The sequence below is a fragment of the Oncorhynchus tshawytscha genome, unplaced genomic scaffold (assembly GCF_018296145.1).
Source record: "Oncorhynchus tshawytscha isolate Ot180627B unplaced genomic scaffold, Otsh_v2.0 Un_contig_7933_pilon_pilon, whole genome shotgun sequence".
NCBI lineage: Eukaryota > Metazoa > Chordata > Actinopteri > Salmoniformes > Salmonidae > Oncorhynchus > Oncorhynchus tshawytscha.
Window position 1 is genome coordinate 27,501 of NW_024609441.1, and position 16,139 is coordinate 43,639.

At 45.1% G+C, this 16,139-nt stretch overlaps 1 protein-coding gene across 1 annotated transcript in view; it reads right to left on the minus strand.

Moving 5' to 3' along the window:
• The window catches only part of LOC112242866 (WASH complex subunit 5-like), a 49,948-nt gene that overhangs the window by 15,286 nt on the left and 18,523 nt on the right, over positions 1-16,139 (minus strand). Inside the window, 11 exon segments of the mRNA XM_042315332.1 lie at positions 1,414-1,588; positions 2,158-2,320; positions 2,753-2,877; positions 3,671-3,850; positions 5,534-5,635; positions 7,399-7,479; positions 9,044-9,184; positions 10,186-10,296; positions 10,433-10,508; positions 11,191-11,357; positions 12,668-12,780. Coding sequence (XP_042171266.1) covers positions 1,414-1,588; positions 2,158-2,320; positions 2,753-2,877; positions 3,671-3,850; positions 5,534-5,635; positions 7,399-7,479; positions 9,044-9,184; positions 10,186-10,296; positions 10,433-10,508; positions 11,191-11,357; positions 12,668-12,780 — 1,434 coding nt within the window.

Genomic DNA, 16,139 nt, shown 5'->3' on the forward strand with positions numbered 1-16,139 from the left:
TTCCCTGGTCATAATCTCCTTTGCTGAAACCTAATGTTCCCTGGTCATAATCTCCTGTTCAGCGGGAGCCTAATCTTCCCTGGTCATAATCTCCTGTTCAGCGGGAGCCTAATGTTCCCTGGTCATAATCTCCTGACAGAAAGAAGAATGTTCCCTGGTCATAATGCTCCTGTTCAGTGAGCCTAATGTTCCCTGGTCATCATCTCTGGACAGTTCATATCCAGAGCAAAATGTTCCCTGGTCATAATCTCCTGTTCAGCCTAATGTTCCCTGGTCATCATCTCTGGCTCCTGTTCAGCTGGGAGCCTAATGTTCCCTGGTCATAATCTCCTGTTCAGCGGGAGCCTAATGTTCCCTGGTCATAATCTCCTGTTCAGCGGGAGCCTAATGTTCCCTGGTCATTATCTCCTGTTCAGCGGGAGCCTAATGTTCCCTGGTCATAATCTCCTGTTCAGTGGGAGCCTAATGTTCCCTGGTCATCATCTCTGGGTCCTGTTCAGTGGGAGCCTAATGTTCCCTGGTCATAATCTCCTGTTCAGCGGGAGCCTAATGTTCCCTGGTCATAATCTCCTGTTCAGCGGGAGCCTAATGTTCCCTGGTCATAATCTCCTGTTCAGCGGGAGCCTAATGTTCCCTGGTCATAATCTCCTGTTCAGCGGGAGCCTAATGTTCCCTGGTCATAATCTCCTGTTCAGCGGGAGCCTAATGTTCCCTGGTCATAATCTCCTGTTCAGCGGGAGCCTAATGTTCCCTGGTCATAATCTCCTGTTCAGCGGGAGCCTAATGTTCCCTGGTCATAATCTCCTGTTCAGTGGGAGCCTAATGTTCCCTGGTCATAATCTCCTGTTCAGTGGGAGCCTAATGTTCCCTGGTCATCATCTCTGGGTCCTGTTCACTGGGAGCCTAATGTTCCCTGGTCATCATCTCTGGCTCCTGTTCAGCGGGGATGTTCCCTGGTCATAATCTCCTGTTCTCCCTGGTCAGCATATGTTCTGGTCATTATCCTGTTCAGCGGGAGCCTAATGTTCCCTGGTCATAATCTCCTGTTCAGTGGGAGCCTAATGTTCCCTGGTCATCATCTCTGGGTCCTGTTCAGTGGGAGCCTAATGTTCCCTGGTCATAATCTCCTGTTCAGTGGGAGCCTAATGTTCCCTGGTCATTATCTCTGGCTCCTGTTCACTGGGAGCCTAATGTTCCCTGATCATTATCTCCTGTTCAGCGGGAGCCTAATGTTCCCTGGTCATCATCTCTGGGTCCTGTTCAGTGGGAGCCTAATGTTCCCTGGTCATAATCTCCTGTTCACTGGGAGCCTAATGTTCCCTGGTCATAATGACTGAAACAGGGGGAGGGACTTCCTGGATTTGTCTCAATAAGAAGCAGCCATTTTATGTTTTCCCACTGCGAATCATTTACAAAATGTTTTCCATTGTCTAACCTGATAAACACCACCCTGGTAGGAATCCTTCCTGAGCTGTTGATACCTACCCACAATACCTTTGACGGGATTGACAGCGCTCAGCATGGCTTTAAAGACATCCACCATAGCCTTGTCTCTCAGGATGGTCTTCTGAAACACCGACAGGAAGTTCTAATGGAACAAAAACAAACCCGGTCGTGTTACGGAACCTTGAAGGGGAAGCAACTAACGAACTGCACCACTTGAATGTTTCTAAATTAAAAATCAAATCAAATTTATTTATCTAGCCCTTCGTACATCAGCTGATATCTCAAAGTGCTGTACAGAAACCCAGCCTAAAACCCCAAACAGCAAGCAATGCAGGTGTAGAAGCACGGTGGCTAGGAAAAACTCCCTAGAAAGGCCAGAACCTAGGAGGAAACCTAGAGAGGAACCAGGCTAAAACAGGTGAGCAGAGTGACACTGCAACATGTGCTTGTTGAATGATGAGGACCGGCGGCGTCTCGAACAGAAAAGTGAAGCTACGAACGACAGTATCTGAATTAAAATATAACAGCACACTGATATTGACCTCAATATCGTGATTGTTTGAAGTCAAAATGGGACAACCTGGTTAAATGAAAAAGGTTAACCTGGTTAAATTAAGGTTAAATAGTTGTTAGGACTGCGGTAGTACATTCCATAGCATCCTAACAGAGTAGTGTTGATAGGCTGGGTTTCACAACATAATGTCACGTGACCTGCAGTTCCTTGACCATCATGAAGCAGAGCAGCCTGTCCAGGCCGTTGAGGCCGAAGGTCCCCAGGGTGTCCTGTATCTCAGAGAACAGACGGTTGTTGGTCACCTCCTGGTGGGTCTTCAGGTCGTACCAGGTGTTCAACTGGTCCATGTAACACGTCGCCCTGGGAAACACAGGTAACAGGTGAAGGCTTTGCATGAAGACATATTAAAAGCACTGAGAAGAGAGTATACCCCCCCAAAAACAGACTTCCTCTACCATGTTACCGCCATGTTAACGAACACCAACACTACCTTCCATAATTAAATCTTCAAATAGCCACCCTTTGTCTTGATGACTGTTGGAAAAGCATTCCAGGTGAAACTGGTTGAGAGAATGCCAAGAGTGTTCAAAGCTGTCATCAAGGCGAAAGGTGGCTAGTACATTTTTTTTTGGTTACTACATGATTCCATATGTGTTATTTCATAGTGTTGATGTCTTCACTATTATTCTACAATGTAGAAAACAGAAATACCCTTGAATGAGTAGGTAGTGTAGCTACAAGCTAACAGACTGATGCCACCAAGGTGACATGGAGAGAGAGAGAGATACCTACTTGGGGTCTGTGATGCGGAGGATCTCTCTACAGAGTCGTCCGATGAAGGTGGCCGACTCATCGACCGCGGGGAACTTGGGTATGGGGATATGGGTCGACTGGTAGACACTCTGCCAATCCTGGATCTAAGAAACACAAAGAGGTGAACATCAGCCGTTTAAATAGTACGTATATTATTGAAACCAAGGCTCTCCCAACCCTGTCTCTAGAGAGCTACTCTCCTGTAGGTTTTCAATCCAACCCCCAGATGTAACTAACCTGATTCAGCCCCTCTACTGTATGTAGCCCCTCTACTGTATATAGCCCCTCTACTGTACATAGCCCCTCTACTGTACATAGCCCCTCTACTGTACATAGCCCCTCTACTGTACATAGCCCCTCTACTGTACATAGCCCCTCTACTGTACATAGCCCCTCTACTGTACATAGCCCCTCTACTGTATATTTTTTGCACTATTGGTTAGAGCCTGTAAGTAAGCATTTCACTGTGAGGTCTACTACACCTGTTGTATTCAGCATTTCACTGTGAGGTCTACTACACCTGTTGTATTCAGCATTTCACTGTGAGGTCTACTACACCTGTTGTATTCATCATTTCACTGTGAGGTCTACTACACCTGTTGTATTCAGCGTTTCACTGTAAGGTCTACTACACCTGTTGTATTCAGCATTTCACTGTGAGGTCTACTACACCTGTTGTATTCAGCATTTCACTGTAAGGTCTACTACACCTGTTGTATTCAGCGCACGTGACAAATAAACTTTGACATGATTTAATTATTAGAGACGGGATCTTGGAGGCGAGGAACGTAATGCTTCCTCCTCTTCTTTCTGATGTTTTAATGTTTTAAAAAAGGATACAAGGAATCAACCAGAACCACTGAGAAAGAGGTCATGTGACCATATAAAAGGTCAAACCTTGGTGCGTAGGAAGCTGTTACACTCCTGCTCCACGTTGTAGTTGATGATACGAGAGACCTCCTCCTGCCAGATCTTCAGGCCGTAGATGGAGACGTAATCCTGGATGTACTCAAAGGACCGGTAGAATCCGTCCATGGTGGCTGCCATCTCCTTCAGCTTCGGCATCAACTCACTGGTCTTTACCAGGTGATGAGAAATGACATTTACCAGGATTTAATATTCTGTAACACTCCTTCAGCATCAACTCACTGGTCTGTACCAGGTGATGAGAAATTACATTTACCAGGATTTAATATTCTGTAACACTTCATTTAAAATAATATATATATATTTTTTACATTTTCAAGTTAGCAGACAACTTTGGTTTTGTATTCTGTCATGAATAAAACCTGAACAAACTGATACTTCAGACAGTGAAAGTTTTTGAAAGTGACGGTTAACCTTGAATGAATGGTACTGTGGGTTTCATTTTAAATGTAACCTTTATTTAACTAGGCAAGTCAGTTAAGAAAGAATTCATATTTTCAATGAATAGTCTACCCCGGCCAAACCCCGGACGACGCTGGGCCAATTGTGCGCCACCTTTACGGGACTCCCAATCCCGGCCGGATATGATACAGCCTGGAATCGAACCAGGGACTGTAGTGACGCCTCTTGCACTGAGGTGCAGTGCCTTTGACCGCTGCGCCACTCGGGAGCCCCTCAGAACGGTTGATATTGTATTATGGTCAGATATCTCACCTTAGCCTTGGGGTTAAAGATAAGTCCTTTGTGTAGAGCGTAGGCTACTATCTCCCCTTAGCCTTGGGGTTAAAGATAAGTCCTTTGTGTAGAGCGTAGGCTACTATCTCACCTTAGCCTTGGGCTTAAAGATAAGTCCTTTGTGTAGAGCGTAGGCTACTATCTCCCCTTAGCCTTGGGGTTAAAGATAAGTCCTTTGTGTAGAGCGTAGGCTACTATCTCCCCTTAGCCTTGGGGTTAAAGATAAGTCCTTTGTGTAGCCTTGGCGTAAAGGTCCTTTGTTTACTATCTCACCTTAGCCTTGGGGTTAAAGATAAGTCCTTTGTGAGAGCGTAGGCTACTATCTCCACCTTAGCCTTGGGGTTAAAGATAAGTCCTTTGTGAGAGCGTAGGCTACTATCTCACCTTAGCCTTGGGCTTAAAGATAAGTCCTTTGTGTAGAGCGTAGGCTACTATCTCACCTTAGCCTTGGGGTTAAAGATAAGTCCTTTGTGTAGAAGGCTACTATCTCCCCTAGCCTTGGGGTTAAAGATAAGTCCTTTGTGTAGAGCGTAGGCTACTATCTCCCCTTAGCCTTGGGGTTAAAGATAAGTCCTTTGTGTAGAGCCTTGGGGTTAAAGATAAGCTTTGTGGAGAGCGTAGGCTACTATCTCACCTTAGCCTTGGGGTTAAAGATAAGTCCTTTGTGTTAAAGATAAGCGTAGGCTACTATCTCACCTTAGCCTTGGGGTTAAAGATAAGTCCTTTGTGTAGAGCGTAGGCTACTATCTCACCTTAGCCTTGGGCTTAAAGATAAGTCCTTTGTGTAGAGCGTAGGCTACTATCTCACCTTAGCCTTGGGGTTAAAGATAAGTCCTTTGTGTAGAGCGTAGGCTACTATCTCACCTTAGCCTTGGGGTTAAAGATAAGTCCTTTGTGTAGAGCGTAGGCTACTATCTCACCTTAGCCTTGGGGTTAAAGATAAGTCCTTTGTGTAGAGCGTAGGCTACTATCTCACCTTAGCCTTGGGGTTAAAGATAAGTCCTTTGTGTAGAGCGTAGGCTACTATCTCACCTTAGCCTTGGGGTTAAAGATAAGTCCTTTGTGTAGAGCCTTGGGCTTAAAGGCTACTCTTCTCACCTTAGCCTTGGGGTTAAAGATAAGTCCTTTGTGTAGAGCGTAGGCTACTCTTCTCACCAACTCCTTCCTGATACCATCTTCCAGGAGCTGCTTGGGATCCACCTGAAGAGACGCCATTAAAATAAGGTAAGACTTCTGCATTTAGACACATTTTCTCAATTATAAAGATATATTTTTATTTTATTTCATCTTTATTTAACTAGGAAAGTCAGTTAAGAACAAATTCTTATTTACAATGACGGCCTACCGGGAACAGTGGGTAAACTGCCTTGTTCAGGGGCAGAATGACAGATTTTTTACTTGGTTAGCTCAGGGATTTGATCTACCAACCTTTTGATTACTGGCCCAACGCTCTAACTACTAGGCTACCTGCTGTCATGACGTTGGCCTGGGGGTAGGTTTATGACAGTCATAAATACCTCTTTCCCCCTTTTTCCTCTCTCTACCCTACTGATGTTACATTTGCAAAACCCTTGGTTAACATAGAGATTCTGGGAACATCAGAATGTGGGGGGGGAATGAACTATATTCTGGTAATCCGACCAATTGAACATATGCGGTGGTACTTAATGAATATGATGTCAGTTCGGTTGTCATCGGAGACATTCTCATCAATGATAAGATGACAAACTCTACAGTGGAAAGTCTACACATCAGAGTTATCGGATTCACATGGAATTGTTGTTCAATTTAAATGTTTGAATATGAAAATATTCGTGAGGGGATGAAATGTGATTTTAGCTTCTAAAATGTGAGATTTGGGTTTTCATAAGGTTAGGGCTCTGCTCAATCAGTGGCCCGCCCCTGTGAAGGGACATGGGCTATAAATCTTTTCAAACACGCCCTCCTCTCCCTTCCTATATAAAGCCTTGACGACAATATAACCTCCTGTTCCGAGGATGTGAGGACGATGGTCCGATGTCAGAATGGTTCAGATGATCCCAGAACGAAGCCAACATCAGCGTGAGCTTTGGTTGCGAATGGTATGAACTTTGAACTCTTATTCACTACAGAAGTGATACCTCCTAGCCGTTGAGTTAGCAACAGCAGCTGCAAACGAAGGTTAGGAAGGAACAGACAGAGTACCCAGTCTATTACACAACGACGTTACTACAAAGTATTCAATTAACCACCAGAGACATTCTTCAAAGGACAAAGGACTCGGTTTGGCAACACAGCCTTCCATCTACCACCAACCTACCAAAGCGCAGCTCAGAGTAAATATTTATTGCATTTTCCTTTTCCAAATGGGCGGTAATTTAGAATGCATAAGATACTGTATTTACGATAGCACAGCTTCGCCCTTTGTTCCTCAGTCTTCCCGCTCTTTCACTCAAACCCAGCCCCTTTTCTTTTGTGTAACCAGCTGTCATATCTGTTCCGTCCGCTAGGGACGTTTTCCTTTATGACGTAATTCGTCATCATGTTATGATTTAATTATGTGGATGTGTAATTCTGTGTGATTAGTTAGGTATTTAGTAAATAAATAATTAAACCCAATTTTGTATTGCTGATTCAACTTGTTAGCCAGGGTTAGTGAAGATAACCAAGAATTTACAATTTTCAGATGAGACTGAATTATAAGGTGACGATTAATATTGACTGCTATTGATGTAAAATATTACAAGGTCTTTAAGAGTTTATTCGGAAGATAACAGCTCTATAAATATTATTTTGTGGTGCCCCGACTCTCTAGTTAATTACATTTACATGATTAGCTCAATCAAGTAATATTAATTACGGAGAAATTATTTTATAGAATAGCATGTGATATCACTTAATCTGGCATAGCCAAAGACACGACACTGCCGTCAATATATCTAAAAACAACAGTTGCACAAACCCGTTTTAGTTTAAAAACTGACCTTGATGATTCCAACCAGCGTCGTCTTCATCATCAGAATCCCTTCAGTGAAGATGGAGATGGCGTGGGTGAGTTTGGCAACCTGTGAGAACATCAGGAACAAAATAACAAGTCCAGGATGTTCAGAAAACCCACTACCTCTCACAGAACGCTGCCTCTCACAGAACGCTGCCGCTCACAGAACGCTGCCGCTCACAGAACGCTGCCGCCACAGAACGCTGCCGCTCACAGAACGCTGCCGCTCACAGAACGCTGCCGCTCACAGAACGCTGCCTCTCACAGAACGCTGCCGCTCACAGAACGCTGCCGCTCACAGAACGCTGCCTCTCACAGAACGCTGCCTCTCACAGAACGCTGCCTCTCACAGAACGCTGCCTCTCACAGAACGCTGCCTCTCACAGAACGCTGCCTCTCACAGAACGCTGCCTCTCACAGAACGCTGCCTCTCACAGAACGCTGTTCCTTTGAGCCAGAGGGGAACGGTTGGGGAGACTGAGTGAGCATCTGCTCCCTCTGCTCAGTTAGGGGCCAGGAACCTAGTCAGGGAAACTCTGGCTCCTAGTTATAGACACTACTATAGGCCCTAGTTATAGTCACTACTATCGGTCCGAGTTATAGTCACTACTATCGGTCCTAGTTATAGTCACTACTATCGGTCCTAGTTATAGTCACTACTATCGGTCCTAGTTATAGTCACTACTATAGGGCCTAGTTATAGTCACTACTATAGGGCCTAGTTATAGTCACTACTATAGGGCCTATATATAGTATAGGTCCTAGTTATAGTATAGGTCCTAGTTATAGTATAGGTCCTAGCTATAGTCACTACTATAGGTCCTAGTTATAGTATAGGTCCTAGTTATAGTCACTACTATAGGTCCCAGTTATAGTCACTACTATAGGTCCTAGTTATAGTCACTACTATAGGGCCTAGATATAGTATAGGTCCTAGTTATAGTCACTACTATAGGTCCTAGTTATAGTATAGGTCCTAGTTATAGTCACTACTATAGGTCCTAGTTATAGTCACTACTATAGGTCCTAGTTATAGTCACTACTATAGGTCCTAGTTATAGTATAGGTCCTAGTTATAGTCACTACTATAGGTCCTAGTTATAGTCACTACTATAGGTCCTAGTTATAGTCACTACTATAGGTCCTAGTTATAGTATAGGTCCTAGTTATAGTCACTACTATAGGGCCTAGTTATAGTCACTACTATAGGTCCTAGTTATAGTATAGGTCCTAGTTATAGTCACTACTATAGGTCCTAGTTATAGTCACTACTATCGGTCCTAGTTATAGTCACTACTATAGGGCCTAGATATAGTATAGGTCCTAGTTATAGTCACTACTATAGGTCCTAGTTATAGTCACTACTATCGGTCCTAGTTATAGTCACTACTATCGGTCCTAGTTATAGTCACTACTATCGGTCCTAGTTATAGTCACTACTATAGGGCCTAGATATAGTATAGGTCCTAGTTATAGTCACTACTATAGGTCCTAACAGTCATGTGTGCATACATGTTTCTATTGGGAGGCCCCAGCGGGAATCGAACCCACAACCGTCGTCATCGCAAGCGCCATGCTCATCCGACTGATTCACACAGAGACCATAAGCCGACTCTAAAACGACCTCTGACCTCGTAGCGAGCCCCCAGCTGGGCGTAGTCCTTCAGCTTGTCCTTGTCCAGTCTGGTGGGAACCTCCATGATGGCATGAATCTGCAGCTTGATGATCTTAGCCAGGGAGGTGAACATGCTCTCAGGGATGATCTGTAACACCTAGTGGAGAGTAGAGGAGACAACATGCTCTCAGGGATGATCTGTAGCACCTAGTGGAGACTCAGGGATGATCTGTAACACCTAGTGGAGAGTAGAGGAGACAACATGCTCTCAGGGATGATGATCTGTAACACCTAGTGGAGAGTAGAGGAGACAACATGCTCTCAGGGATGATCTGTAGCACCTAGTGGAGACTCAGGGATGATCTGTAGCACCTAGTGGAGAGTAGAGGAGACAACATGCTCTCAGGGATGATCTGTAACACCTAGTGGAGTAGAGGAGACAACATGCTCTCAGGGATGATGATCTGTAACACCTAGAGGAGAGTAGAGGAGACAACATGCTCTCAGGGATGATCTGTAACACCTAGTGGAGAGTAGAGGAAACAACGTGCTCTCAGGGATGATGATCTGTAACACCTAGAGGAGAGTAGAGGAGACAACATGCTCTCAGGGATGATCTGTAACACCTAGTGGAGAGTAGAGGAAACAATGTGCTCTCAGGGATGATGATCTGTAGAGGGTTGGGTTAGGGAGTAAGGGGTCAGAGCAGGGACTGGGGGTAGGGACTGGGGGTAGAGAGTAGAGACTAGGGGGCTGAGGGTAGAGAGTAGAGACTAGGGGACTGGGGGTAGAGACTATATATATATTCACTTTGTATGTTGTCTACCTCACTTGCTTTGGCAATGTTAACACGTTTCCCATGCCAATAAAGCCCTTGAATTGAATTGAATTGACTAGAGACTAGGGGGCTGGGGATAGAGAGTAGAGACTAGGGGGCTGGGGGTAGAGACTAGGGGCTGGGGGTAGAGACTAGAGACTAGGGGGCTGGGGGTAGAGAGTAGAGACTAGGGGGCTGGGGGTAGAGAGTAGAGACTAGGGGGCTGGGGGTAGAGACTAGGGGGCTGGGGGTAGAGAGTAGAGACTAGGGGGCTGGGGGTAGAGAGTAGAGACTAGGGGGCTGGGGGTAGAGAGTAGAGACTAGGTGCTCTGGGACCATACCTTTCTGACGTAGGTCACCAGTTCCCCGGAGTAGAACTGAGAAACACTGAGCAGATCTGGACTGTTAGCCTGGTTGATACGCAGCAGAGGCAGGTCCAACGCAGACGCCAACTGGAAACATAGATCAATAACGACACGCGTTACAGACCGCATGTTTTCAAACAGGAAATACAATTTTTCCTTGTTTAGAGGATGAACCTGTGTACTCTACGAAATGTACTGTTTGTCTGAGTAGTGAATGGCTGACCTTTAGGAAGGTTGCTCGTAGTTTGGTCACCATGGATGGGTTCACTCTGATACTCTCCTGCATGATGGACGTGAAGCTGGGAAAACAACCAAAGAAAAAAACATTCAAAATGGCAAATTTATATATTTCTTATTTGACCAGGTTAGTCTCCCTGGGTTCTTATTTGACCAGGTTAGTCTCCCTGGGTTCTTATTTGACCAGGTTAGTCTCCCTGGGTTCTTATTTGACCAGGTTAGTCTCCCTGGGTTCTTATTTGACCAGGTTAGTCTCCTGGGTTCTTATTTGACCAGGTTAGTCTCCCTGGGTTCTTATTTGACCAGGTTAGTCTCCCTGGGTTCTTATTTGACCAGGTTAGTCTCCCTGGGTTCTTATTTGACCAGGTTAGTCTCCCTGGGTTCTTATTTGACCAGGTTAGTCTCCCTGGGTTCTTATTTGACCAGGTTAGTCTCCTGGGTTCTTATTTGACCAGGTTAGTCTCACTGAGATCATATTTGCAAGAGAGACCTGACTATGTTATCATGAAACTGGTAATTTGTAGTTGGTCAGTGTGTACCTGTCTATGATCTGCCATGCGTAGGACAGGTCTCCTACTATCTGCATGGAGATCAGGACCATTCATAACCCATTCATAACCCATACATAACCCCTACCTGTCTATGATCTGCCATGCGTAAGACAGGTCTCCTACTATCTGCATGGAGATCAGGACCATTCATAACCCATTCATAACCCATACATAACCCATACATAACCCCTACCTGTCTATGATCTGCCATGCGTAAGACAGGTCTCCTACTATCTGCATGGTGATCAGAACCTCCTCCTTGATGTTGATAGTCCTGATCATCTGGTGAAGGAACTTCCTGGTGTCAGCCAGGAACTGACACACCTGCAGGTTGGACTCCAACTGGTGGAACTCTTGAACCTGAGCACAGGTGAGGACAGGAAGTCAGGGTTTATTGGTAAGGACAGGAAGTCAGGGTTTATAGGTAAGGAGAGGACAGGAAGTCAGGGTTTATAGGTAAGGAGAGGACAGGAAGTCAGGGTTTATAGGTAAGGAGAGGACAGTAAGTCAGGGTTTATAGGTAAGGAGAGGACAGTAAGTCAGGGTTTATAGGTAAGGAGAGGACAGTAAGTCAGGGTTTATAGGTAAGGAGAGGACAGTAAGTCAGGGTTTATAGGTAAGGAGAGGACAGTAAGTCAGGGTTTATAGGTAAGAGAGGACAGGAAATCAGGGTTCATAGGTAAGGAGAGGACAGGAAGTCAGGCTATATAGGTAAGGAGAGGACAGGAAATCAGGGTTAATTGGTAAGGAGAGGACAGGAAGTCAGGGTTTATAGTCTCCTGTTTCCACACTTCTTATCCACTCGGCTGGTAGAATGAACATGAGAAAAGTTTAGCTTTTCACTGAAAAGTTACAACATATTTTTGGACAAAGCAGCATCATTGTATATCAAATCGAAGGGATACAAATGTCTAAGAGTGTTACCATGTAACGGTCACTAAGAGTGTTACCATGTAATATAATGATCATGTAATGGTCACTAAGAGTGTTACCGTGTAACGGTCACTAAGGGTGTTACCGTGTAACGGTCACTAAGGGCGTTACCATGTAACGGTCACTAAGAGTGTTACCATGTAATGTAATATAATGACCATGAAACGGTCACTAAAAGCATTACCATGTAATCACTGTGTAACATAATGATTATGTAACGGTCACTAAGGGTGTTACCGTATAACGGTCACTAAAAGCGTTACCATGTAATATAATGATCATGTAACAGCCACTAAGAGTGTTACCATGTAATATAATGATCATGTAACAGTCACTAAGAGTGTTACCATGCAACGGTCACTAAGTGTGTTACCATGTAATATAATGATCATGTAACGGTCACTAAGAGTGTTACCATGTAACGGTCACTAAGAGTGTTACCATGTAACGGTCACTAAGAGTGTTACCATGTAACGGTCACTAAGTGTGTTACCATGTAACGGTCACTAAGAGTGTTACCATGTAACGGTCACTAAGAGTGTTACCATGTAACGGTCACTAAGAGTGTTACCATGTAACGGTCACTAAGAGTGTTACCATGTAATATAGTGATCATGTAACGGTAACTAAGAGTGTTACCATGTAACGGTCACTAAGAGTGTAACCCAGAGATAAAATAACTGTACTCTTGTTCACGTTCTAGTCGTTGTTGTTTGCGGTGCATTTCCCAGCCTCACCTCTACGAGGGCCTGTATCAGCTGAACGGTCTTCCTGCCTGCAGCGGTGGAGTCCTCGTAGTTCAGAGACTCGATCTGCTTCGAGATCTCCCTGAACCATGCCTGCAGGTTCTCTGTCCAACACAACAACAACCACGTCAACAACACACATTAACATCTAACGCGTTTAGAATGAAAGTATGGCATAGTGAGATCAGCTTTCACTATTGCAACAGGAATAGGTACGGTACAGTGAGCCATCAACAGGAATAAGTACGGTACAGTGAGCCATCAACAGGAATAAGCACGGTACAGTGAGCCCGCAACAGGAATAAGCACGGTACAGTGAGCCCGCAACAGGAATAAGTACGGAAAAGTGAGCCATCAACAGGAATAGGTACGGTACAGTGAGCCATCGACAGGAATAAGTACGGTACAGTGAGCCATCGACAGGAATAAGTACGGTACAGTGAGCCATCGACAGGAATAAGTACGGTACAGTGAGCCATCGACAGGAATAGGTACGGTACAGTGAGCCATCGACAGGAATAGGTACGGTACAGTGAGCCATCGACAGGAATAAGTACGGTACAGTGAGCCATCGACAGGAATAAGTACGGTACAGAGAGCCATCGACAGGAATAGGTACGGGAATAGGTACGGTACAGTGAGCCGTCGACAGGAATAAGTACGGTACAGTGAGCCATCGACAGGAAAAAGTACGGTACAGTGAGCCATCGACAGGAATAAGCATGGGACAGTGAGCCCGCAACAGGAATAAGTATGGGACAGTGAGCCCGCAACAGGAATAAGTATGGAAAAGTGAGCCCGCAACAGGAATAAGCACAGTACAGTGAGCCATCAACAGGAATAAGTATGGTACAGTGAGCCTGCAACAGGAATAAGTATGGTACAGTGAGCCATCAACAGGAATAAGTATGGTACAGTGAGCCTGCAACAGGAATAAGTACGGTACAGTGAGCCATCAACAGGAATAAGTACGATACAGTGAGCCATCAACAGGAATAAGTACGGTACAGTGAGCCTGCTACAGGAATAAGTATGGTACAGTGAGCCTGCAACAGGAATAAGTATGGTACAGTGAGCCATCAACAGGAATAAGTATGGTACAGTGAGCCTGCAACAGGAATAAGTATGGTACAGTGAGCCATCAACGGGAATAAGTACGGTACAGTGAGCCAGCAACAGGAATAAGTACGGTACAGTGAGCCTGCAACAGGAATAAGTATGGTACAGTGAGCCATCAACAGGAATAAGTATGGTACAGTGAGCCTGCAACAGGAATAAGTATGGTACAGTGAGCCTGCAACAGGAATAAGTACGGAAAAGTGAGCCATCAACAGGAATAGGTACGGTACAGTGAGCCATCGACAGGAATAAGTACGGTACAGTGAGCCTGCAACAGGAATAAGTACGGTACAGTGAGCCTGCAACAGGAATAAGTATGGTACAGTGAGCCATCAACAGGAATAAGTATGGTACAGTGAGCCTGCAACAGGAATAAGCACGGTACAGTGAGCCAGCAACAGGAATAAGTACGGAAAAGTGAGCCATCAACAGGAATAGGTACGGTACAGTGAGCCATCGACAGGAATAAGTACGGTACAGTGAGCCATCGACAGGAATAAGTACGGTACAGTGAGCCATCGACAGGAATAAGTACGGTACAGTGAGCCATCGACAGGAATAGGTACGGTACAGTGAGCCATCGACAGGAATAGGTACGGTACAGTGAGCCATCGACAGGAATAAGTACGGTACAGTGAGCCATCGACAGGAATAAGTATGGTACAGAGAGCCATCGACAGGAATAGGTACGGGAATAGGTACGGTACAGTGAGCCGTCGACAGGAATAAGTACGGTACAGTGAGCCATCGACAGGAAAAAGTACGGTACAGTGAGCCATCGACAGGAATAAGCATGGGACAGTGAGCCCGCAACAGGAATAAGTATGGGACAGTGAGCCCGCAACAGGAATAAGTATGGAAAAGTGAGCCCGCAACAGGAATAAGCACAGTACAGTGAGCCTGCAACAGGAATAAGTATGGTACAGTGAGCCTGCAACAGGAATAAGTATGGTACAGTGAGCCATCAACAGGAATAAGTATGGTACAGTGAGCCTGCAACAGGAATAAGTATGGTACAGTGAGCCATCAACAGGAATAAGTACGATACAGTGAGCCATCAACAGGAATAAGTATGGTACAGTGAGCCTGCTACAGGAATAAGTATGGTACAGTGAGCCTGCAACAGGAATAAGTATGGTACAGTGAGCCATCAACAGGAATAAGTATGGTACAGTGAGCCTGCAACAGGAATAAGTATGGTACAGTGAGCCATCAACGGGAATAAGTACGGTACAGTGAGCCAGCAACAGGAATAAGTACGGTACAGTGAGCCTGCAACAGGAATAAGTATGGTACAGTGAGCCATCAACAGGAATAAGTATGGTACAGTGAGCCTGCAACAGGAATAAGTATGGTACAGTGAGCCTGCAACAGGAATAAGTATGGTACAGGAGCCTGCAACAGGAATAAGTATGGTACAGGAGCCTGCAACAGGAATAAGTACGGTACAGTGAGCCTGCAACAGGAATAAGTACGGTACAGTGAGCCTGCAACAGGAATAAGTACGGTACAGTGAGCCATCAACAGGAATAAGTATGGTACAGTGAGCCTGCAACAGGAATAAGTATGGTACAGTGAGCCATCAACAGGAATAGGTATGGGACAGTGAGCCTGCAACAGGAATAAGTATGGTACAGTGAGCCTGCAACAGGAATAAGTATGGTACAGTGAGCCATCAACGGGAATAAGTACGGTACAGTGAGCCAGCAACAGGAATAAGTATGGTACAGTGAGCCTGCAACAGGAATAAGTATGGTACAGTGAGCCTGCAACAGGAATAAGTATGGGAAGTGAGCCACAAGCTTTTAAGAGCATGTACACTGACTACACAAAACATTAGGAACACCTTCCTAATATTGAGTTGCACCCCTTTTCCCCTCAGAACAGCCTCAGTTTGCCGGGGCTGTGGACTCCACAAGGTGTCGAAGGCGTTCAAATGGGATGTTGGACCATGTTGACTCCAATGTTTCCCACAGATTGGGTGGTGGACCAGTCTTGATACACACGGGAAACTGTTGAGTGTGGAAAAACCCAGCAGCGTTGCAGTTCTTGACACAAACCGGGGCGCCTGTCACCTACTACCATACCCCTGTTCAAAGGCACTTAAATCTTCTGTCTTACCCATTCACCCTCTGCATGGTACACAATCCATGTCTCAATTGTCTCAAGGCTTAAACAAATAATTATTTAACCTGTCTCCTCCCCTTCATTTACACTGATTGAAGTGGATTTAACAAGTGACATCAATAAGGGATCATATCTTTCACCTGGTGAGTCGATGTCATGGAAAGAGCAGGTGTTCCTAATGCTTTGTCCAGTCAGTGTACAGTATACCTCACACATA